The sequence below is a fragment of the Rhea pennata genome, chromosome 1 (genome assembly GCF_028389875.1).
Source record: "Rhea pennata isolate bPtePen1 chromosome 1, bPtePen1.pri, whole genome shotgun sequence".
In the NCBI taxonomy this organism is placed as follows: Eukaryota; Metazoa; Chordata; class Aves; order Rheiformes; family Rheidae; genus Rhea; species Rhea pennata.
This window is the reverse complement of record NC_084663.1, coordinates 196954114-196980649: the sequence shown is the minus strand read 5'-3', so window position 1 is coordinate 196980649 and position 26536 is coordinate 196954114. Positions and strand designations below refer to the sequence as shown.

The 26536-nt window shown below is 41.9% G+C and overlaps 1 protein-coding gene across 1 annotated transcript in view; it reads right to left on the bottom strand.

Annotated features, from left to right (window-relative positions):
* LATS2 (large tumor suppressor kinase 2) overlaps nt 1-25469 on the bottom strand; it is a 51554-nt gene extending 26085 nt beyond the window's left edge. Inside the window, exons 1-2 of the mRNA XM_062567205.1 lie at nt 25369-25469; nt 20790-21371 (exon numbers count right to left, since the gene is read on the bottom strand). Of these exons, the coding sequence (XP_062423189.1) occupies nt 20790-21128 (339 nt within the window). The 5' untranslated portion in view covers nt 21129-21371; nt 25369-25469. The remainder of the gene's footprint in view (nt 1-20789; nt 21372-25368) is intronic.
* Nucleotides 25470-26536: the final 1067 nt, after the last annotated feature.

Below are 26536 nucleotides of genomic sequence, written 5' to 3'. Positions count from 1 at the left end.
TTCTCTTCCAGCCTTTTCTTGTAGTTTTATATAGCCTTACTCAGCATTAAAACACAAACTTTCAAGTGTAATTCTAAAACCTCTCCTGGAAAAGAAAATTCTCGTTTTTGAAGTCAAGACAGTAAGTGCAAGTCACCAGTTCATATTCAAAGTCATATACTAACATAAGTTTAAAACCAAGATTAAATATGTGCGCTCAAGGGTACTACTGATACAAGCATTAGAAGTTTAGTAGATTTTTGTCCCCCTTAATTTTTCTTTTGGGAATACTTTTATTAAAGTATAAAACCTCCATGATATCTGGCTGCAATCCATCACAACTGAACTGTTTTCTCTTTTGAGAATTTATACCACAATGGGACCCTAACTGACATCAAACAGTAATGCACATTCAAAAAGCAAAAGAAAAAAAAAAACCCAAGAAAGAAGGCATTGCAAGACAAATGTAGGCTACTTTTCTGTGAGCCTCAGTCCAAAGAAGCATGTCTCACGTGACTAAAGAAGTGAGTATCCTAGTATTTTTCAGTACAAACACACACACACACACACAGAGTATTAGTGTGCCAGGTGAGACAACTTGACATGTTTATTACTCAAAGAGTAGGAAGATGTACACTGGTTTTTTATATGCAATTCTATGGTTTAAGATTTGTTGATATTTTGGATTTTCATTTATTAATTCTTAAAATTCTCATTCAAAAATACAAAAATGACATTCAACTTTTAATCCTTTAGAAACAATTTACTCATCTTTGTAAAACAATAACCTTCGCAGCACTAGGGATCTCATTGGACATTTGCCAGAAGTCTCCATGCAACACTTGGTTTCATTACCTCTATCAAATACACATATGTAACCACAGGTTCAAAGGTAAGAATTTCTAACCACCATGGACCACCATTTAATGGTTTTTACCATTAAGTACTGTACTAATATATCATAAGTGTTCTGTATGACTGCTAGTTAGTGCAGCTTTCTACAGTTGCAAGAAAAAAAAAACCCAACTCTAACAGCTAGAGGCAAAAAGAAGATAAAGAAAAAAAACCCAGCTGGATAAAATATCTTAAGGTCAGGCTTTTTACATGTAAAGCAGCCGCAGCAAAATTATTCACATTCTTAGCACATAGCTGACCAGGACAAGATTCCACAGAGAGGCAAACAATCCGCCCGGAGAGCAGCTGCTTCTCCCTCGGCTGCAGAGCTACTGCCGCGGAGGCAGAAATGCCCACGGCCTTCCCCAAACCTGGCCCAGAGCGGGCAGAGAAGGCCCACTTCCTTGGTGATACCTCACACAACCGCTCCTTTTCTCTAGTCATTTAGAATTTTTTTTTTCTTTTTTTTTTTAAAAAAAAAACAAACACTATTGGTAACAAACAGTCTAACTGATGTCCTAGCACAACCTTGTAAGCGGATACTCAAGTCAAGTTAAACATAGAACTGTACGGGTGAAAACATTAGATGACATTGAGCACAACATCTGAAAGGAACAAAATTGTCCAGCCTAGCTTTTATTGCGTAATTCTTTTCAGAAATATCTTTTGCAAGTAAAAATTCGTTTCTTTCTAGGCTTCCACTATATCCCTCTTATAGTCCTCTTTTACCTTATATTTTCTTAGCAGTATCTTTCTTCAGCTCACCTCAAAGTTATTTCTGCTGACTACAAATAGAGTGGCACACTTCATATTTAAGACACATAGGACACCTTTCTTGTTCCACCCTAAATATGTGCAAGAGCTGTGAGGTGTATTTCAGGTTGTTGCAAGAACAGAAATCCTCTTCCAAAATCCTCCTGGATGCCATTCTCTTAACATTAGTATCTCTTCAGACACCTGCCTTTAGCTATCAATAAAACTAGCCAAAGCAACCTGAAAAGTGAAACATCACTACTTTTAGCATACTCAGCAGGGACAACTGAGTGTTCACACAACATTTTCCAACTGCAGCTGTGTCAGTCATACAGAAAATAGCTCCCACCTTGTCCCTGGAGGCCCACCACTGCACACTGCAGCCACGGTGCCACGAGCTTCCCAACCGTCTGACCATGCTGTGCTTTGCTCCCCCACTCATGGACCTGGGTTTACAAACACCCATGATTTAGCTGTTCATAGAATCATAGAATCAGTAAGGTTGGAAGGGACCACTGGAGATCATCTAGTCCAACCTCCCTGCTCAGCAGGGTCACCTAGAGCATGGTAGACAGGGCTGCATCCAGGCAGGTCTTGAAGATCTCCAGAGAAGGAGACTCCACAACCTCTCTGGGCAACCTGTGCCAGGGCTCCGTCACTCTCACAGGGAAGAAATTCCCCTTCACGTTCAGGTGGAACTTCCTGTGCTTCAATTTCTGCCCATTGCCTCTTGTCCTGTCACACGGGACGACTGAAGAGTCCGGCCCCATCCCCTTGACACCCTCCCTTCAGGTACTTGTACACATTGATAAGATCCCCCCTCAATCTTCTCTTCCCCAGGCTGAAGAGGCCCAGCTCTCGCAGCTGTTCCTCTTAGGGCAGATGCTCCAGCCCTCTGATCATCCTCATAGCCCTACACTGGACTCTCTCCAGTAGCTCCATGTCTCTCTTGGACTGGGGAGCCCAGAACTAGACACACTACTTGAGATGAGGCCTCCCCAGGGCTGAGGAGAAGGGTAGGATCACCTCCCTCAACCTGCTGGCAACACTCTTCCCAATGCACCCCAGGAGACAATTGGCCTTCTTGGCCACAAGGGCACATTGCTGCCTCATAGTCAACCTGTCATCTACCAGCACTTCCAGGTCCTTCTCTGCAGAGCTGCTCTCCAGAAGGTCAGCCCCCAACTTGTACTGGGGGTTATTTTTCCCTAGGTGCAGGACTCTGCACTTGCCCTGGTTGAACCTCAGGAGGTTCCTCACCGCCCAGCTCTCCAGCCTGTTCAGGTCTCTCTGAAGGGCAGCACAGCCCTCAGGTGGATCAGACACTCCTCCCACCTTGGAATCATCAGCAAACTTGCTGAGGAGGCACTCTGTCCCCTCATCCAGGTCACTGATGAACACGTTGAACAGGATGGGACCCAGGACTGAGCACTGGGGGATGCCACTAGTCACAGGCCTCCAGCTGGACTCCACACCACTGATGACAACCCTCTGAGCTCTGCCTTTCAGCCAGTTCTCAATCTACCTCACCGTCCACTTGTCTAACCCACACTTCCTGAGCTTATCTAGGAGGATGTGATGGGAGACAGTGTTGAAAGCCTTGCTGAAGTCAAGGCAGACAACATCCACTGCTCTCCCCTCATCTACCCAGCCAGTCATTCCATCATAGAAGGCTATCAGGTTGGTTAAGCTGTTGAAGCTAACTCGGCCCACGCTAACCGAGGTGAGGTAGGGGTAACTTGACCAGCAGCTCAGCTGGGGCAATACAACCTAGGCAAGAGGAGGAGTAGGGCCAGACAGCACTGAGCAGATGGCCATCCCCAGAGCACAGCTGGAATAAGAAGAGCCCGTGAGCGTGGGCTGAGCTTTCTCCCGCCATTTCCTCCACTGGTGGTTGACAGCCAAGGTGAATGCCACTGCTTTCATCTTCTCTGCTCCTTTTATGCCCCCTGTGCTACCCCCCAGTTGTGCTGGTACAACTGTACTCTGTCCCTCCCACCATCCCACTAGAAGTTTTTTTAATCTGGATCAGTTCCCCAAGCCAGTCACCACTCTGCTCTGCAAACACCGTGCCAGCACGACTTGCAGGAATGACCTGGGGAGGAACAAGCGGGAAGAAGCGACACTCCAGCACTACCACTGAGAGCAGCACACCACAGCCTGGGAGTCTCCACTCCTCCTTCTTACCAACATCTAAATTCTCAACAGAATGGTCTATGTTTATGATATCTCAGACCATAAGGTCATTCACTTTTCCCCCCTATGTTACCTTAACAAACTTTTTAATTGTACTGTGTGTTGGTGTTGTATGAGGTTTAACAAGCTAATTCCTCTCTTACTTGTGCAGTTATCACCTAATATTTCAAGGCAACAACAGGACATTTTTCAAAAATACATTTGATCATTTTAAAAAGATATAGCCAAGGGGAAATAGTCTTACATGACAGGCTATAAATCAACATAATAGACAAGTAATTTTAAACCACAGGCAGAAGAAAAAAAAACTCACTGTATCAAGCCAATAAAAACTCTGTAACACTGACTCTAAAAGATACTGGACTCATTCCATAATAACTATATTCCACATGAAAATACAATTTTTTGAATTCTAAAGATGCCTAAACTTGATTATGTTAAACTGAAACAAAAGTAGGGAAGAAGTAGGGAAACCTGAGCAGAGGACATGATTCTCTCCATTTTCCCTCCATAGGTGAAGTTTGAGAAGGAAGCTTTAGAAGGTTCAAGACGACAAAGAAACGGTTCCTTTGAACAAGTAACTCAATGTTAACATATTTGCTTAGCAGTTCCCAATAATCCTGGCAGTGGATCAAGAGAACAGTGTTCCTCGCTCTGCTCCATCAAGCCTTTACTCAAAGGCTTAGGACGCAGCTATTTTCCAGTGCTCTCAACCTATGTCACTTGATAAGAAAACAAATGGCAATCATTTTTCATGCTCCACTCTTATCATAGCATATGCTCATGTGCATGAATATTATATGAATATTATTCAGAAACAGTAGATTTTTTTTTTAAAGAGATCCTTAAGGGTATAAAATGTTAACAAACCAATAAGAGATAAGTAATCACTTTTCTTCCTTGAGAAAACTTATTCTTAGAAGTAATGTCTACAGCGAAATCTCCCTGGGCAACATTCTTCTCAAATACTTCAGAAGCAGAATGAAACCTGATCAGTTCTTTGATGGGATAACACCAGCAGGAACAAGCACAAAGCTGCATGGAGTGGAACGGAGGTTTTACAATACAGCATTCCACAAACTAAGACTCAACAAGGTGCACTGATGAAGGTCTCAGTTTCTGGGTGAAATTAAAAAGAAAAAAATCAAGTTTCTATGCACCTGTTCTACAAAGCTGACAAAAATACGTATACATACATATATCATACGTGTGTGTGTATGTATATGTATAGTTAGGCAATTAAGTTCTAAGTTCCTAAATTTCCCCTATGGGAGTTGGGTGGAGACAGTACTCCTACTGGTTTCTAACCTGTGTGTGTGTTGTCAAGCACTGTTAAACAGATGTCAATCCCTCACACCACACTGCAGGTTCAAGAAAAGATGCTGTACTCATTCTCTCCGAGTACGCCAAGCCCAAAACAAAGGTAAGCATCTCCATGGTACATGGAGATGGTCTCTGTATTTTGATGATAGGAGTTCATGCTACACCAGTAAACTCTGAGTGGTCTCTTGGAATAACTCCTCTAGCCCCAGAGCAATGCACTTTTGTCACTCTGGGGGTATGTGCATCTCATTTGGGCTCCCATCTCTGTGCATCCCACTCTGGATAACAGCATGAGCACTATCAACTGCAGGTTTACTGCTTTCTGAATATGTCATTCAAGAAGGTACTCTGCTTCCAAGGTTAACTTTCACTTCTTTTACAAGCATTGCAGTTGTCTATTCCTTTTCTCCAAGACATCCATCAGGATCCTAAAATTGTCTACACTACAACTAATTCTTTTTAATCATGCTTTTCAGTATCTGCCACCACCTTCAGAGACTAACTACAGAGACCACTGACAAGCTTAGAAGCGTGTCTATCTAAGTATAGAAGTATGTGTGAAAACCTACATTTAGGCATTTTTTCCTACAACATCAACTGAAATGACTAGGATTTATAATTCAGAACATGCAATATCTGAGGTGCTGAAACTATCAGAGTGACACGCAGAAAAAACAGAGTGATACCATCATAGTAGTTCCATATGCAGCCCATCACTTGAATGACTGTAATGATTCTCAAGTATCAGTTTTAATAGTCAGCTTCCAACTTCAAGCTCTTCTCTGCACAGGGGCAGACCTAAGAATCTAGGATAAAAGTATCTTATCCTGTAATAATCTAATAGTCACATCTTAAATAGCATCTGTATCTTAACTGCCAAATGAGTTTTCAATAAGTATTACAGTGCTCCCATCTCAGTGACCTACCTACCAGTTCAACTTCTGCATTCCTTTGAACCTTAAGTATACAAGCTGAGACAGCCCACCAGCTGACCACTTGCTAACTCCTGCTCCTAACATCCACCTATGTTTTACATTTAACCTCAAGGTCAATGATCTCCAAGATCATTAAGTAAGCAGAGAGTGAGTAAAACGAACAGGAGACAGATCTATGGAGAACAATAAATACACACTAAATACAACTGCCTTTTGGTATTCTCTGTGTTGCAACCTTCCTCCATCTCATGCCTAAAAACATCAATGCAGTTTGTAATATTTTGAGACCTCATTTTTTTTGCAATTATGTTGCACTGTACACCTTTAGTGCACTATGAATATAACTGTGGCATTGTATTTGATTATCCCTGTAATGGAGAAATGCAAATATGAAACCCTACGTGAACAGTGAGGCCACTGTTAGTGACTTATGCTGGTAACACTACCTGTACCACATCAAGCTTTTCTCAGTTTCTAATATGCAGGTCATAAAACCACCTGTAGACTCTGTTCTGCCGGGAAAGGTACCATCACATCTTTCTATAATGTCTCTACAAGTGCTTGAAATACTCTGTGGACACCAACTTTGTAATTTAGAGAGGAAAGAAGGCAAAAGTCGGGTACACTTGAGAACACAGGAATATCTTAACTGTTTATTAATTATCACATATAGCTGTGTTTAACTGTCCATGTAATCTGAAATCCAAGCCACAAATATTAAATGGATTTGAACAAAATTCCATTTAAGGCTAAAACCTGTGCCAAAACCTAAGTCCAAGTAAATGGACTTAGCATGTGTGTACACTGCTGAAACAGGACTCTTTCACTGCTCAGAATCAGTAGTAAAACTCTGGCCTGCCTGAAATCAAGAGGAAGTTTACTACTCATTTCAATGAGGACAGAGATTCAGCCCAAGGACTTTTCAGCATAGTGGGGCTGGAGTCTCATCCCAGGCTAGATATGCATAGGTGATCCTCCATTGCAATCACTCTACTCTTCCCAACTTTCCCATCTCGCAGCACAAGAACTCTGCACAGCAGTGCTCAGAGAACACAGCTAGTTTCTACCAGAAACCCAGACAGTGCAGACTCCTCACATTTTATCCTCTGATCCAAAGCACGCAAGGGACCCCCTGTTGTTGCAGGTGGGGTCTGACGAGAAGAGCATAGTTACTCAGTAGCTGCTGAAATGAGAAGACCTCCCCCCCAAGCACTTCCTGCGATACTCCATACACTAAAGTCATATACTGCTACAAGCTGGATCGTAGCTCGGTGCATTCCACTGCACTTTGTCACGCTTCCCTGACCGATACTATGCCAAAAATGACTAGCTTTAACAGTTCTCTGGTGAATAAAAGAGCTTTTGCAACTCTGAAACAGAGCTAAGTTTTTAATTCATGTTAAAAATGTTCCTCCAGAACAAAAAAGCAGATTTAATGCTGCCTATAATTCCCCTTTGTCCTTCTTTCCTATTTTTGCACTGACTTTGTAGAGATAGAGGGAAAATTCAGGCTAACTAGTTTTTAAAAGCTTTAAAGAGATCTCAAAAATATGACTGAAGGCAATAGAAATATGAACTAGCAAAATAAGATGAAAAAGATCCACATCATGTTCACATAAATCAAGAAATGTGGCAGTGAGCCAGAAGAGATTCACAAGACAGCTACCACAGAGAACAAAATCCAAAGTACAGCTGGACTATCTAAACAAGCATAGAGCAACATTATCCAAGATTTGCACATTTACTGTTTATTTACTCAGTACCCAACTGAGTACAATCTTGTGGAATGATACAGACGACTCCTGCAAACATCTCTTCTACTCAGATCTTCTAAGCACATGTAGTAATAGGCACTATGCTCAGCAGCATCTGCAAGCATCTGTGCCCTAAGAAATTTAATTTGTAAATTTTTATTTCAAGAACTGTGCCTACAATTACCAAGAAACCCCCACATAATTATGAGGACAAACGTAAGTATTTAGCAGAGCAAAGTCTTCATTATGTCAACACTTGGCCAACCTCCTTAGTAGATGAAAACCAGCATGTTGTATGTGTACCCAAAAAAGGGTACATCTCTCTCCAAGCCAGTTAGGTTTGCTCAGCTCATAAAGAACTGTCCTTGGTTCCAGCTCATTTTTGGAGCACAAGGTTCTACCATCCAACTCCATCTCCAGCCTGACCTGGAAATATGCCTGCCCTAATTGCTACTCGTGAATGAGAATAATGAAGCTATTTTTACATGAAAAAACAAACCCTTCATTTTCCCAAAAGCAGAAACAGCCATTGCAACAAGCATAGAACAAGGTGCTTAAAATAGGAAAAAGTTTATCAGCAAGCGCAAAAAGCAATTAAGCCCTCCGAAGAGAGCACATGGTTAGGCCTGACTTTAGAAAGAAAGCATACAAAAAAAAAAAAAAAAAAAAAAAAAAAAAAGAAAAAGAAAAAGAAAAAGAAAAAAAAAGAGGAAAGCAGGGAGGAGGAAAGCAAAGCAACCTGGAACTTCTGGTAGGCCAAGATGGTGAGGGGACATGTCTCCTCTCTGCTGCGCCTGCCAGTCAGGACAACGCAGGTGTCACTTACCATGGGGCCACTGCTGGGAACCCCATGCTGTTTGCCCTGTCACATAGGGAGCAGCTATGGTTCAGGCTGCTCTTCCTCCCCACTGCTGAGCTGACAGAAAGGACTTGTCTGATGCCCAAGAGGCAGCCCCAGCTGGTTCAGCACGGAGCAGCCACACTGCCCAGCACCTCGGTGTTGCACAACTGGGATTTTCACCCTCAAAAACTGCTTCTGATTTTCAAGGCAGATTAGCACTGACTTTCCCTCAGTTAAAGCAACCACTTTGTGACTGATGGCTGAACTCTGCTCTGCCAGCTCCGTGACCTGATCAGCCTCCAGCCAAAGGAAATACCAACTATTGTATTATCTGCTCACACATCAGGTTCATGCTTTTTAAGCGGTGCCTCCATCCTTGTTGTGTTTCCCACATACCCTCACTTTGCAACATCACTGCCCTCCTCTCAGAGTTCAAACCTCAGGTTACTACTTCTCAGCAGTAACAGCTCCTCTATCCATTGGCTGTCAGGGTCTCAAAGTCAAGAAAGAAAGAAAAAAAATGAAAAAAAAGAAAAAAAAAAAAAGATCAGCTCTACTGAGCTTCTTCCCAGACTGGGAAACCACCAAGCAAATATGTGAAAGTGGCCAAACGTGCTAGATGTGTTCTCTAGTGGCCAGGCTTTTCCTAAACACATAGGTTTGGAAGGCTGATGGTGCTTGGGGTTTTGCCTAGTGCTGGGAAAAGGTTCTGCTCCAAAGGATAGGTAAGAGAGGAAGAGAAAGAGGTTTTATGCATAGTCAAGAGTCACCTAACTAGCCTCCTCTAGCACATGTCTTGGCCTAGATTCTGTGCTAACGCTACAGCTGCAGTTTGCCTACCCCAAACACGGCAGGTAAGTGCCCAAGTTCATATGCCAGTACACAGGCCCAAGACCTGGGGATGTGTACCCTCCTTCTGCATAGCAAGACGAGAAAACTGGCTCTTCACCAAGACTAAGGAACCCCATAAGACATACAGTGCTGTTGTTTGCCCAAAATAGCATTTCTGGGGATCCTGAACAAGTAACAGGGCGTTCTGACCTTCCCAGGAGTCTGGGAGAAGGCGGCACTACAGCTCTGCCACAGACCTTGCGGTATCTCAGACTCCCTTTTGCCTCCCAAACACACACGTTCCGGATCCAGGTGGTAACAGCTGCTTCAATGCAGGAACAGGCTCTAAGATTTACTGTAGAAAGCATAGAGTGGAGTCTGCAACAGCAGGTTCTCAATCCTAAGGGCTTCTAATGCTTATAAATCCTACGGGAAGTTCCTGGAAAATTGGAACTGATTTGTTACAGAGGGCTTTGCAGCATCAAAGTAGTACCAAGAAACACTTTTTCTAGGCTACTTTTATGTGGTTAAGACCCTGAAGGTTTGCTTCTCAATAAACAGAGAAAATAAAAACAAAGCAAATGAAAATTCTTGTGGCTTGCTTTCAAGTTTGCTGGCACTCCCCCATGAGGTCCTGCTTTTGTAGTACAGGGACCAGCTGACTGTGTGTCCTGGCAGAATCCAATGACGTCTACCTACTTGTAAGACTAACTTCAAGTTCTAGGACTTTGATTTTTTTCACTGCGCCACCTTCCTTCCACCATTTGCATGATTGCAACACCATGCACATCTGTGTTTCACTTTCTTCATTGCACATCTCTGAGAAAACACTCAATGAACTTGGTGTTTGCATTTGAGAATATAAAATTAACATCTTCTGCATGGGAAAGAGTGCCAGTGTTCAGAAATAACTGCAGAAAAGCAAAGCAACTGGACTTTCAGCATAGCAATTCCTGTAGCACCTGAAGGAAAAGAGGAATTCCACCCTGCTCCAGCATATATTCACCTGGATGCTGACCTCTGAGCAGCAGATACTACACCTGCAATCAGCAGATCACGCAACACAGTCAGGAAACAGCTGGACAATCAGAAAAATAGGCTAGCTACATTAAGGTAGAATGCACATCTCTGGAGGAAATTATCTAGCCCTAGTTTGGAGTCAGGATAAAAATATCCCAATATAGAGCAATTTGTCTTGATTCAAGAAGCTCTGTCATGTGGTCACAACTTACTTTTTTTTCCTTTTAATTGGGACAGACAGTTACATCTTGCTTTGGTAAATCAGGATAACATAACTAGAGCCTTGGAAATCTATGTAGGATAACTGAATTGGAATATGCATTTTTGTCAGGCTGATACCTGGCAAGAACGTAGAATTAACATCAGCGTGTATATGGCAAAGCTGGAAGGAAAGCTTGAGTATGACAGGTGGCTAGTTTAAGCACAGACTGTAGAGTCACGACATCAAATGCAAAGTCATGCTATACAGTTACATATAAAATCCTTTAAGATGTCACATTGCTAAAAAAAAAAAGTTTAAAAAGTCTATTGAAGAAAATAAGTGTTTTCCTGATACTTACATTTTTATAATTGCAGAGTATTTGACTTCAGGTGTTCAGAAGAAATTATGGAGAAAAGCTTGCAGGAAGAGTAGAAAACTAGTCAATTAAGCCAGCAGAACAGAAAACAATGCAATAGAACAGCTGGTGAAGGAAGGTACAAAACTGAAAGGCCTTAAAGATGTTTAACCTTTGATACAGCAAAAGAACAGAACCAAAAGAGAGAAGGAGAGAAGGAAGCTGCAGAGCACCAGCAACAATGATCTCTAAGCTTGTGCTGATGTTTTCTTCTGTTCCAAAGTAACCCACATCCAACAGATTCACGGTGGATAAAATCCAAAAACTTAACCATACAAACTGTTACACAGCAATGATTTTACTTTGCTAGTTGTCATGCTGAAATTAATCTATTTGAATGGCAGGAACATAACTACATTATCACCAAGCATCACCAATCTTCTGCTTGCTAGTGTGTGCAAGGAGTAATACACTTCATCTTTGTATTCTTCAGCCAAAACAACTAATGTCCAAATCACATATTAGAGGAATGAAGGATCTCAAAAACACTTATAAAATGCTTGGTCATTTAAGCAATTTATATTTAAAACTCAACAGTTTTCAATTTACGCTGTGTTTACTCTTCTCTAAGTGTGCAGGAGTCATTATATGTCACAGTAACAATTTTACATATGCACACATACACCAATAGGAATTAAAGGCAAAGCAGTATAGAATATAGCTTTTTTCCCCACAGGCTGTCCTGCCATAGCCTAGGCAATATCATTGCCTGGTTCAGCTACAGGTACACAATGCTCCCTGGCTGGAGCCTTTGAAAAAGAACTGACCTAGAAATGCTTCCATAAAACTATTCTCACATCCTCTCCTGTTCTCTTCATCCTTCTCCTCCCCAAGGAAACATTTTTAATTGCTTGGATTCAGCTAAAGTGAAGAGCACAGATTTCTAATCACGGAAAGTCCATCTCTTACACTGCAGGGAAGCAGAACACAACCTCAAACATTAGCATTTCATTTACTTAGACTGAAAAAAAAGTCCTCAGTGATCAAATGCTACGCATTTAAGTTCTTAGCAAACAGCTGGTACCATATAAATGCTGCAGTTACCATAATGCATATATGCACACATCCATCTATAGGGTAAAACCTAATTGTTACCAATTTGCATATGAGGACAGTTTTGGATTGCCAATGATACTCCAAAGGGCAAAGCAAAAATCATCAGAGCAAAGACAGATAATTTTGCTGTGCTGCAACCATAGTTGGGTGACCCCATTAGGATCAGAGATGACAGAACCACCTCAGCAAAAGTCACACGAGAGCAGAGAAGATACGTCAGCTGCCAAGGAACAAAGTTGAAAATATTCCAGCAGTATTTGAAACCAGCAGATGTGCAGAGTAGGCAAGAGTTTAGTTGACTTTTCTCAGATTTTTCTTTTGTTAAAACACCTTCTGAAGACAGGAACTTGGGATCCCTCTCAAATCTGGACAATATGAGCCTGCTGCTGCTGTGGCAGGACAGCACCAAAGGGCATAATGCCACAGACACTTCATCCTTTATTTTGGCAATTAGAGAAAGTTTTTGAAAAGCTAGTGAATAAGGATCAGCATTTTCTACCTAAACCTCATCTCTGGGAAACACAAAAATGCCAGATCCAAGCTACATTCACAATTAGGTTATAAATATAAGCAGAAAGAAGCAGAATATATCTTCACATCCTGTACATATGACCTAAGTAAAAATATGCCTCGGGTTAACACAAACATCTGTAGCTTTGGACAAACAGATGGTGGTGTCCCTCTTGGATTTTTACAAATGTGCACAAATGTGAACTGCCTTATTCCAAAAGTTTTGAGGTACTTGACCTCAAAACATCTACTCTGAAGTAACTATATCCATGCAGATGAGTAATCAGCAGACACACTGGAACAGCTTACATTCCAGTTACAACTCTTTCTCAAGTTAAATAAAAGAAAAGCTGGGCCTATCTAACTATCAGTTATGAGATTCAAAAAGTGGTGGTGCTGGGAATTAATGTACATATCCAATACATGAGAAAAACAGCAGCTACCATCACCCAGAAAATTCAACTTGAAGGTCTGGTTCATCTCTCTCCTCACCTCTTTTATACAGCATTACACGCAAGCACGTATTTGCAAGTCATATAGCCAGTACCTAAAGAACAAAGAATATGGGCTGAAGCCTGATTTGCAGTAGGTTATGGGGAGGGTGGAGTAGGAATGAACAAACAAATGAGGAAACAGCATTCAGGAGACTTTACCACCACCAGCGGTGCCCAAGGGAACACCATCAGGCTGTGGTTGGCTCAAGAGTGATGTGGTCAACTTCACAACAAAACTGCATTTAGGCTGCATTTTGCAGCATAAAGCCATTCACCTTAAGAGGGACAACAGCACAATCCTCCATCCATACTTTCTGGACATGACTATGCTGGTCACCTTTTGTCCTTCTTTCCAACAGTGGTCTGGAAAGCACCAAGCCAACATTTTGATTATTTCCAAAAAACAGACACAGAACTGTAATACTGTTTTCAGAAAACGCAGAGTCACAGTAACTTCACTCTGCCCTTGGATGAATATGACAATATCTGGCAATGATATTTTATAAATAAAATGAAAGAAAAAAGTAGTTTAGTTCCTTTAAGTGTATTAGATTATTTTGTTATATTATATTACGATTGAATACCTGGTTACACTCTTGTAATTGAAACTAATATAAGCTTATGCACCTTGTGACAGCATTAGTACTTCTACATGGGGTTCAGCTAAAATTCCCCAGCTCTTTTCTGTTAACTTAGTCTCAGTTTTGCTGATCAACTAACTTCAAAATGTCTGAAAAACATTTTCTGTGGGTATGGTAGAAAAAGAGAGGATGAGAAAAGGATTCTCATTGTAAGATGCTCTATGTATATTAGGTTGTTTCAGAAAAATCACACCAGATAAACAACACGTGCCTGCGTAAGACATCAGAAAGTCAAAGACTTACTTCTGTTAATTGCATTCTAGTGATAGCACCCCTAGCACAAGCATTTATTTAGTTTAGTGACTACGAAAACACATTCCCAGGTTGAATTAAATGAGTTCCGAATATATATCTTAAATTACTTCTACTCTAAGGACTGTAGTATACAAAAATCTTTGCATTCAGTCCTACTAAAATATCTCTCCAAGTTTAAATGCATCATTCTGGGGGGGAGGAGGGGGAGTTTTTTGTTTGTTTTTTAAACAATAAATGCAAAGATGCTATTTTTCAGTCTCAGCATAAAATCACATTGGTTCCTCTTGGATACAAGCTGAAAAGGACAGTGGAGATTTAGGCTGAGAACAACAGAAAAAGTGCAAAAGGAACAGTTACACCCTAATACTATTGTGATACCAACTTCCTGTTATATTCATGGCAATCTTTACTTTTGGTCACAAGGGCTTTTTTATTCAGAGAAGTTAATGCTTATGCAGAATTTTTAGTGATCGTGACAAAGCTATTTCCTTTCTTTTTATTATTATTAAGAAAAAACTCAGCTCAACCTTCTTCTGGTCATTACATTTTAATAAATACCAAGTATCTAATGCAAGTTAATCCTACATCATTACTGGAAAATATAACTTTAGATTTTTCTATTAACTCCAAGCCTCCAGAACAATTATCTGACAGGAAGAGTAGGGAAGTATTAGTTTAAGAGAACTAAAGATTTACACATATCTGCAGCAAGTCTGGCATCTGATTAATGTTCTGTCATTTCAAACATATTCCTATGAGGAAGCCCCAATTTATATCACAAAGTTTATCAAAGAAGAAAAGTGATCATCAAGAATGAAGGACAGAACATAAAACATACTGCAGTCTTGGTCAGTGCCATACTACTGCCCAGCTGCCAAGCAGCCACATCTCTGTATGGGAAAGAGCACAGACAACCGCCTATTACTGCCAGGATTGTTTCAGTCATGGGGAAAATGCAAAGGAAAAGTCAAAGTTCCTTTTCTCCCTTCTGCCAGAGGGAAGCGTACTCTCAGCCACACTCACAGCAAACGCACACAGCACCTTCACTGACCTATCACAGGAGACACGTCACGACACTAAGAAGATTCAAGTATTTGCTCTAAGATAGCATCATCAAGAGGAAACACCGACATGGGAAAGCTGGAGACAAAAGAAATGGGATAGAGGAGACAGAGACAGGTGTTAGCAGGTATCGGCTCAGGAGTAACCTGGGCACCTTGCTCTCAGCCCCTGGAAAGGAATGACTCACTATTTTCTGAAGCAGCTAAAACTGAAATGACTTAATGGGCCACTGCAGGTATAGGAGGGGGAAAATACATTCCCTTCTGATGCAATAACGCTGGATGATGCTGGAAACTTCTCAGAGAGAAATTGGGGGCAGAGGGGGAGGTAAACAAAAACAAAAAGGGAGGTTAGAAAAAAAGAAAAAGTATAGGAAGAGGTTATGAAGCAAGCTCCTGACAGAGCCGGCAGAGAGAAAAGAGAGTGAACATTTGAAGGTAAATGAGGGTTGCAAAAGAACACACAAGAGACTCTTGGCCTGAATTATCAAATCTACTTCAACTGCTAAAATAAAATCTTTTACTGCCCTCATTTGAAAGCCTCTATTTTTTTCTTCTTCTCCTTTTTTAACCCCAAAATATCTATTCCTACCTGAACTGCAGGATAGCTTGTGATGCATCCATTGCCACCTTGGACATATTTCCCAAAGCATAATCTATGTAATCTTAACACAGCTCATTTTCTGTCATCTTCCATGAACAGCATAGTCTGGATCTAGGACCTCCAGAAGACAACCAATATGTTCATGCTGGTGGTTTTGGAGAATAACCAGGCAAACAGAACTCTTCCAGGTAAAGCTCACCCACGTGCAAGAAAATTCTGTCACGAGACAGGCTGATGTTCCATGAAAAGAAAAATTAGAATACTAACGGCACATGCACAGCATTAAAAACACTTTCTTCTCAAGCTACATTTGACCAAAGTAGAATTTGCCTCATTTAAGGAAGCATGCTAGTATTTGTCCAAACATAAATAAATACTGTATTCCTTATTTTGAAAGGGTCCCCAAAATTAGTTGGTCAATCCCAGAGCGACCAAAGTGGATGGAGTCTTTGCCGAGGTGGGTTAAATAAGGAGAATATAATCCATGACAGAGAGATCAAAAGAATCCTGGAACACAAGACAGAGGAAAAGACAGCAGAAAGGAGACCCAAAAACCTACAAACTGAATTATATGATCTCGGTGTATCACAGATGACAAGATGACCAGCTGAACACTTTTAGATATATTACAAATATATCTAAAATACCATTCCCACAAATATCATTCCAGCTCTTTGAAAGATGCTGCAATTAGGGTCTGAAGGGCTGATCCTGCCCTTAGTAATGGTCCGATGTTGGCATATATGGCACGTATGTATTTTGTTAAGACAACTTCTGCAAAAACCTCTGACAAAAATGAAGCATAAGGACTCCCATGCATCACATTCACACAGTTGTTCCGCATAGACTGTGTGATGTATGTTACTGCAGGTACGTAGCCTATGAAAAAACCTAAAACATTGTTAAAAACAGCTACCTATACAAACTGTATCTAGAGATCTTCACCCAAAAAGACCACCACTGCTTCAGGAGAGGAGAAAAAAAAAAAAAAAAAAAAGCAACAACTGCGTAACAGTCTAGAAGTGTCGCAGCCACTCTAAATTGCCCTGCAAGTGGCCGTCTGTGCCCTGAGGACGTACAGTAAGTACAGTGCGGCCCATTCAGGTTGCTGGAATGTGCCTGATCATATGCTCAATTGCATCTATTCATCACCAAATTTCAATCCACAACAGCTGCTGCATTTACCACCCCACCCTGCGTCACCCTGCTGCCCCAGGTGACTCCAGTGGCTTTGCAGCCTGCCAGGCTCGCCACGCTCTTGTCCCCCCCCTGCAGGGACTGCAGGTTACACTTCCAAGCCCAAGGGATTGTGTTTACTAAAGAGTATTATATTAGCAGCAGTTTTGCTTCATGTTATTGTAACAACTAAGGTCAGGCTTTTGCAGTCAGGTTCTACAAGTTTCAAAACAATTTATGCTGCACTAATTATTTTTGATTGAAATTTGCTAAATAATTACTGTTGAAAAGATGACTTAAGCAAAGAACAGACAAGTTACTCCATTTGTTTGAGAAGAATGATGACTAATTATGTCTGCAATTTCATCTTGTATCTCAAAAAAAAAAAAAAAAAATAAAATAAAATAAAAAAAAGTGTAATCCTGGCTTCTTTCAGGTCAGTGGCAAAGTTTCTAATACTTTTTTTGAGGCCAGACTTCACCATGAAGTAACAAGCTACACAATGGCTGCAAATACGTCTTGGTAAAAGAACACAGGCTATTTAAAAAGACACTGGCAACTTCAAAATTACAATTTACTTTGTTTGTTTGTTTGTTTTCTTTTCTTTTTGGTGTAACTTGTGAAAACAGATTACTGTAACTGAAAGACACAAGAATTTTGTATTTGCTTTGTGAATTACACTGCATTTTATATGCTTGTTTGCCAACAATTCCCAAAAAACATTTCCTCTGTCCAATATGGGTCTTCCATAAAGCAAGGGAAGATTAAAGTAATAAAATGTTATGGTGCTTCCTTTTTCTTTAAGTAAATCAGTTTCAATTTGATCTGAATTCCTTCTCCCTCCACACCTTCCTCTCCCAATACACACAACCTGGAGTCACATAGGCAGAACTGGGAGCTGTAAACACTACCTTTATAATACCTAGTATGTAACATCTCTTGCACTATATAAAATAATACCTGTTAAAATCTAACCATGCTGCAGCAATACTACTTTTATTAGCTCCACTCACCTAACGATAACATTCTTTCCTGCAGCCCCTAAAACTTACACTCCTCTCTCCTTAACTGTCCCTACCCCTCCTCATCCTTCCAAAAACCCTTATCATGGCTAGAAGGAAGAAAAATGCCAATCCTTGCATAGTGTCTACTAAAGAAGATTATCCCACACAGCTAGGATTACCTTCCAGTGTAATATCTAGAACACTGAACAGTATTAGCCCAAATAAAATTCAAAAATGGAATTCATCTAAGATCAAACAGCAATAATACAGTCAGGTACTCATTTTTTTCTTGCCTTCCTGAAACCCCTATTATTAGAGCTTCTTATGACAAACCACCAACTTCAGACACTTGCAGCTAATCATTAAATAGCTGATTACTATTCCTTGAAAGAGAAGATCTGCAGGGCACAGGGTTTATGATCCTACACTCTGCAGGCTTGCTGTAGGGCAGGCATTAAGTAGACCATTAAAGATTCATGGGCTGACATATTAAACTGAATGTTTGCTGCTGGCACGTGAGGCAGGAGCTTGGAATGCTTTTTTGGGGGGAAGGGCATGACTCTGCACCTTTTCACCCTCCCCTCCTGACTGTGGGTGCAATCAGTGCAACACAGCCCATTCACCCACTTCACGCTAATGTTCTGCCTAGACATGAAATCATCTTCAAAGAAACTAAAGTTGGTTTCACTTCTCTGCAACAAGATCTCTAGGCTGGTTACCGGACTATAGCAGAGGTCCATGCAAGAGGCATTTAAAGGTTTCAATTCACAGGCAGCAAGGGCAGGGGTGGCTTGAGATGGCTGAGGAATTTACTTCCTCTGGATTCCTTTCCTTCTGGTGCCTGACAGCCTGAGCTGTTCCAGATTAGATCCTGAACGGTCACAGGAGTATTTTAGGGTGTAACGTGTAGTAATCAAGTCTGCCATCCCTTATCATGCCATTCTCAAGAAACTCCATCCATTCACAATCCTCAGAGACAGCCAACCTTCATATGGCCTAGACCTAGATTAGGAAACACAGCATGTTTAGTCACAAGACTCCAGTTCTGGAACCGCTATCTGGACTCCAGTCAAATCTGATCCTGCTTATGTTTGTGTCTGAATGTAAAACACACCTAAGGGCTAGCCCCAGTAATGTCATCTCCAGGCAACATTTAGGGAGGAAAGCTAAATCCAAGGATGGATTTCCAGTCAGGAAAAACAGATATACACAGCTAGACTCAAGAAAGTGGTAGAACCATCTCCACATGAGAGTAAGAACTGGGTGCATCACCTGCGCTCTGTAACAAGTAATACCACTGCATCAGTGTTGAAGGCAAAATAGCTAAAGATATTTAAAAACTACAAGTATAGTGTATTATACTGCCCTTAATACCAGGACATTTTAACAGGTGCTCAGGTATTTCTGTTTTATACATTGAGCAAACTACAGCACAGAACTGTTAAGCCCCAGTGCTTTCCAAGATTTCAATCCAACAAGCCTGTTCTGTGTGGGAATGATTTGTCCATGTAACCTACCCAATGCGCATTTCCAATCCAGAATCCAGCTGTGCTCATTTAACCTTGGCTCATATGCACAGGGAGTGTTCTCCTCCTAAATGACTAGGGAAATTTAGAGGGTAACTTAAAAAAAATACATTTTCATGGCATGCTTAAGAACACACTGCAGATTCCTGGTTCTTCCAGTTAAATAATTCAGTACATTCATCTTGTTCACTGGACTAGGAAGTGTTTAGTGGTACTGGAGCACCTTTAGTTGGTTCTGCAACCTACTCTGGCTCCATTTGTCTCATATAGAATAAATTATTTGGAACAGTACTAATCAATGTACTACACAGCTCCAAATAAATGCAAATGGTTCATAATAATATGTGATGTTAGGTTATTATACAGATTCTGAATAGGTCTAGGAGACCCAAGAGACTCACGCCCTGTCACGAACAAATGGAGGCAAATTTTGAAATTAAGGAAATTCTACTGAGAGCACTTTGGTATTAAATGTCTCAATTTTACATCAAGGGACTGTAAACCACAATGTGTCAGTTTTACAAATAAGTGTTATTCAATCACTTGAGAAAAAGATTTGTTTCTCCAACAGTCAGAACCTGAAATAGCAACAATACCTTATGTTTCTAATGCAAAATTCTAAACTGTATCTAGACAGACAGGAAAGTCAAAACCAACACAGGACACACATGCAAAGAAGTGTGGCTTAACTTGAAACAGCTAGCTTCTCCACCAGGTGAGTGATCATTGATGCTGGAATATGTTCTCAATTCAATCTCAGAATAACAAAAGCAAGTATTTCTGCACCAATATCCTTACCGATTCTATGATCCTTGAGACAGGACTACACTCGCTCCAGAAGAGCGATGGGGAGGTGAAGAAGAAAACAAAAAGCATGTATGGTGACTGCTGATGCTTGCTGCACATTCAATCAGTTCCACCTACTTCTTGCGAACAGCCAGTGAGCCTCTTCAAAGACCATATATTGCCTCTGAAATTGCTTCTGTCAGTGAATGGAGTTTACATGTGCTAAACATAATATTTATGCCAATTCTCACAGTTAAGTCTCATTCTAAAAGCGAAAAGAAACAAGGTACTTTGTTCAGCCTTATACATCAAATAGAGAATTAAAAGAACCCCATGGGTCACCATGACAGTCTTTAACAGAAATTTACCCTATACTCAGCGTGGCTCTCAATAGTAAGTCCACCTGCTCTGCTGGTTATATAGCAATACAAACACCAGTAAGCTTGACAACCACAACCCAAAATCCTTTCTTCAATCTTGAGTACAAACTTGTTATGAACATAGTGAGAAGCACCCCCACAAATCATACATACCTGATCACAACCTGCATTCACCAGTTCCTGGAGCATCTGCCTATTTACTTCAACAGTTGCTGTAGTGCCTGACTCATTAGCAAAAGGCAGCAAAGAATATCTAATTTCTCGCAGAGCTTTCTGATAAGGTCCAAACTTAGGGGTTTGTCTCATCTGCTGCTGCCTTGCAGCATCCTTCCCTACTAAAATCTTAGTGTCCAGAGAAGATTCGCTGCCTGGTCCAATAGGTAGTCCCTGACCTGAAGATTTGGATGGTTGTTTTAAACCTTCTCGAATCTCTTGTAACCTTTGTCTGCTGTTTCCAGAATATGTCGTAGCAGGAAAAGTCTTTGGCCTCATTGTTAATCCAGTTTTCTTTAAGCATAAATACAGCCTTTATTCTTTTTAATTACTTTATTCCTAAAAAGTGTTTGTCTTTTGATAGTATCAGTTTCTTGTAAACACAATCCTTCGAAGAAGAAAAAAAAAAAAAGGCAAAAACCTCAAGTGATTTCCGCCAGCGTTTCACTTCAGCTCACAATCTTCATGTTTCCTACAGAAAATGAAAACCCTTGGAATCGTCATTTTGCAGACTGACAGTTTCTGAAACAAAAGAAAAGAGAAAGTATGCACAATTAAACAGATATTGCGAATGCCTCCGAAGGGGCAGCATGACAATTAAGTTAAAGTGAATCAGTTTAACTTATTAAGCTGTCACAGCTTGATTCCCTTTTAATGATTTTCACTTCAGCTCTTTTCAAGGATAGGATTTTAAAAGGCTTTTTCAGCACAAAAAAACCCATATTTTTTATTGTTCAAGATTCATTTTCAAAATAAATGAAAACAGAAACACTCCAAAACTCCAAAGTTTGAGATTTTTACGGTACCTAATAGTGGCAAGCTTCCTACCCAACCGCATAACTAAACTCTGGAGAAGCCTATCCTATTTCATAAGTAGGGAAGAGCATGCTCATGAAATGTTTTTCCCCCACTTAAGATCTTGTTTGTTTTACACTAGTTGAGCTCAGTTTCAGAAGTTTATGAAAAAGATTTATAACGGAAATATTGATGACTATAACCATAGCAGCTTCTATTATTTCAATAACAAAGTGAATAACAACAAGAGCAGATATTTTACCATTCCACATGATTATCTTAATAATAAAAGAATAAATAATATATTAAAAAAAAAAAGGTAAGAAATCTCTCCAGAATTTGAAGGGTTTTTTTAATAGCTATTTCATTAGCTGTGCCTTATGGGCAAGAAAGAGGGTGAAGTAGTTCCTCAGAAACAGTAGGAAGGACAGAACCAGTGGGTTCTGAGTTAAGACAAAAGATCACAACACGGGGCGGGGGGGAACACAACAGACTGCTAGATAGCTTTTTGTATTTCTTCTGACATGCAGCAGAGGAGAACTATACAGCAAAACCGATACCACACAATTTGCAACCTCTGTGCTGTATGGATTTTTCACTATATCTTAACTGATTCTTCCTGGCATCACTGTAATATAAAAACAATGGTACATGCAAAAGCAGATTAAAAATATATACTTATCAGAAACATCACAAGTTACTGATCCTGCTTCCTTAAGTTTCCTTTGCTACTAATATTCGCACTTGCAAAACACCTCCCAAGTGTAGCTCAAAGTCACTTTGTTAGGTATGCTGCAATTTTGTTCAGTTGTTTTGAAACATCAAATACAAAGAGATGTATTATATGTTCTCATCAGTCACTTGGAAGTTGACTGGGGTTTCTTCAATTTTTTTTTTTTTAAATGAGCTTCACTTCTGACCATAGCATGTTTTAGTATCAGAAAGACCTTCTCCAAAGAAGCATTATTTCTCATTATTTTCATATCTTATAATAAAATTCATTTCACTGTGATAACTTACTGTGACAGCTGTAACATTTCCCAACAAGGCCCCCCAAAAATGACTATTTCCCTACATTTACCATCCCCTTCTCTCAGCCAGGTAAATGGCTTACTATTGTGAAGGCCAAGAGAGTTTGGACACATTCACTCTGAAGCCCATCATCACTTCGTCATTAGTGCAGGGTCCACTGCCAAGAGAGATTCAGGTCTTCCTCTGAAACCAAGGACTGAACAAAAGAAGCTCAACAATGAAGCCACACCACAGCCTCCTTCATGACAGCTCACCACTTCAAAACACAGTAATGAACAGAGCTACTGCATACATCTCCTACATACACCCTTAAAAGCATCCCTCTAATGGGAAATTTCTGTAGAGCAGTGGAGCTCTAAGCAGAAAGCTCTAGGATCAAATGGCTGAGAAAATGCAACACAGACACATGCAAACCTCCTTTTTTCACATTTAAATGCTCTGAAGCTTATCTAAAGTATCCTTGTGATGCATCTGAGGCAATCACTAAGGATATCTTGCAAACCTAACTCATATAGGACTAAAAGCAGCAAACATACCCACAAGCATTTTGGAAAGATTTGTCCTTTGCTTTGAGAAAAGTGTTAAAGCTGTTCGTCCATATTTTGCTATTTTCACAAGCAATAAATCAGCTGTTAGTCAAGACCAGATCATGTTTTCATGGCTCTCAATGAAGATAAGGGAAACTGAAGTATCTCAAAAGCAGAATTTCACCCATCTAGATGAGATATAGCAGTAGCTATACTTTTTAAAAACATTGCTTTATTAAAACTGTGTATCATCAGTCAACAGTACTGCAACCTCTCTACAAATACATCTTGAATAGCTACTACTTAAATGATACAGAGCAATTAATTGGTTTATAACAGTTTTTCCTGTCCTGACAGCAGCAAGCACCATACAGCTGGGTTTAGGAATCTGGGTTTTCTTCTTCTTCGAAACCCTGTGCCAATGCTCAGGCCAGGGATACGCTGGAGAAGCTTGCAATTTCCCCACCTTTTTGCAGCAAAGGACTGGTTTCCCACTTCTACATATGCTTCACATAAAAAAAACTCTTGTGATCCTTAACCTAAACTTGAGTCCAATAAATGCTAGGTCAGGCCAGCTGGCAGCTTTTTCAGCTTTCTTTCTGGTTTAGCAGTGTTGTAAATGTAATGCTGATCATTTAGGCAGTATGAATGAGAACAGCTACAGCAGCAAGTACCATAGCTAACTGTAAACGTGTTTTATATTTTGCAGAAAGGTTTTTTTTTAACTAAATACATTGAATAGGCCAAGAAATCGAAACATTTAAGCATTACTGATGATTTACAAAGACAAGCTGCCTGCTTTTTCAAGTCTTCCTGTGATTTGTAGTTTTAGGGGAAAAAAAAGTGTTGTACACTTTAGAGAACTATGTAGTCTAATTCTGTCTAAGCATTTCTCACTGTACATCTGGATTTGGATAACTGCATCTTCCTAGTCTTCACTTGCCTACTGCATGAATGTATCAGTAGCCCTCTCACCATCACACAAAATGATTTTTCAGATTTATTTTTGAGCTTCAAAATATTCCAACTAAACACTGAGGGTTTTTTCCCCTTCCTGAAGTGTATATACTCGGCACTAACTAGAAGTTTTACCTCTTAAGATCTATTTCAAATGAACATAATATTACTTTAATTACACCAAGTTAGAATGATTTTTGAATAAATGCTTTTTCTTTTCCAGATGAGAATTACTAATAGCTGCTCTGGCAGCAACCAACTAACCACTCGGAACTGAAATGCTGAAGTCTCATCTCAGCATCCTAGCTGGTCTCCCTCCTGTTCCTTCATTCACCAACAAGCTTCACATGCCAGCAGCTCTGCGGAGCTGGGAAACATGAAAGAAACTAAAGCTCAGCTGTGTTTCAAGGAGCAAAGTCACAAACCCTGAGCTGGCGAGCTGCTTCCAAGCCTATAACCCTGCAGGCACTGTGCTCAGGTGAACTAGCATTGCAGAAGTGAAGAATGAAGTTTGAAGAAACTACCATAACTACCTCCTCCTTTTCGATTTAGAGGTATTGGGGGGTTTCTTTTTCCCTTTTTTGATCAAAAACTTATAGAAAGGGAGATCGTCTACTTTGTACTAAAGCTCCAGGACTCGCCGGGGGGTTCCTGCAGTTTCACCCCCGGGGAGACCACACACTGGAGGCGGCAAGGGGAAGCGAGAACGGGATTTCCCCCAAACCTTTCCTCCCCTCCTTTCTCCCTGCCCACAAAGCCGCCCAGAAGCGACTCCGTGCCTCCGTCCCGGCGCAAGCCACGAGCACCGGCGCTGGCTCCTCGCAGACCTTGGGCACCAAATATATGTATTTTTTTGGTTCACCCACCAAGTGCCTTTTCAGAGGGTTATTTCAACACACACGCGTCGCTCGGGAGGGTTAAGCGCAGATTTTGAGCCGTGACCTTCAGGTGACTGGGAGCGGCGGGACCCGCGCCGCAGCGTCCCGGGGCTCCCGGCGCTTCGGGTGCCCCGAGCCAGCAGCAGCCCGGGGCTCGGCGGCCCCACGGGGCGGGCACGACGCTCCCCACACCAGCGGCGCCGCGGGACCGCCGCGGCCTGCCCGCGGCCCCCCGCCCGGCGCCGCCCCAGGCCTCGGGGCGCCGCAGCGAGCCCAGCCCCGCTCCCTTCCAACTTTCCCCGCGGCCCGTCCCGCCGCGCCCTCGCTCACCTCCTCGGCGCGCGCGGCGCCGCCCGCCCGGGGCCGTCAGGGAGCGGCGCGGCGGCGGCCGCGGCCCCGACGGCGCGGGCCGGTCTCCACCATGTTGCGCCGCGGCCGTGGCGGGCGCCGAGTGCAGGGCGCAGTTGGGACATTGGCTACATTGTTAGCATTCCATTCGCGTCACGTGACCCGCCGCGCGTCATCACCCTCCCCCCCCCCCCCCCCGCCGCGCGCGCGCCACCGCCCCTCCGGCACATACCAGCGGGGGGAGGGGCTTCGGGGCGGGAACGGCCGTTAGGGCTGTGGCGCCCCTCGGAGAGGGGGAGCTGAGGGGGTTGCCCCGACAGCAGCTTCCCCCCTCCCCCTCCCAGGGTCGCCTTATCCTGGGTTTAAAGACTGATTGTGGCGCTTCCCTCCTTCTCAACCCCCCCCCCCGCCCACCCCAGCAGCCCCCTCCCGCCATCTTCTCCCCGCTGCCTTACCCCAACCGCCTCAGCGGCGCGAGGTGGGAATGGCGCGGGGCAGCTCTCTGCGGCCGTTAACGAAGGCTGCGTGAAGGAGCGGGCTGAGGCGGGCGGCCCGGTGCTGGGGCACCGCGGCTGACAGGACCCGCCGGCTGGCAGGACCCCCAAGGCTCGTTTTAGCAGAGAGCTTTAGAATAGGAATTAACACTGCTGTTATTCCTCACGCATTCCTGCCACTTTTGTTGTTGTTGTTAGTTTAGTTCTAAATCAGCCTGTTTGGGGCTTTTTCCTGGATTTTTTTTTTTGGGGGGAGAGTAGTTTATTCCTGCTTAGCTATTTATTTTTGTCACCATGAGAACACAAGGGTAATGCAAGCTGCCAGAGCAATTACAGTGGGATGACCAGGGAACTTGTTTCTCGATCAAAAATTCAGACCCAAGCTTTAAAGCAGGTTTTTGATGCAAAGCTTGCCTGTGACCTCGTTACAGATGGAGCAGCCTGGATTTAAGCCTGTTCTTTCATGAAAAGCAGGAGTATTTTGATGTTAGAGCTCTCTTTGGTCCCTAATAAAGGCTGATTATCAACCAGGGATCGCTCCCCCCCTTCATAATGTAGCAATGTTTTCATCTGGGCAGGAGGTTTCTTTTGCCCCCTCAGTGTCACAGACATGGGCACTAGCAACAAATAGAATATAAATACAAATTAAGAGCAAT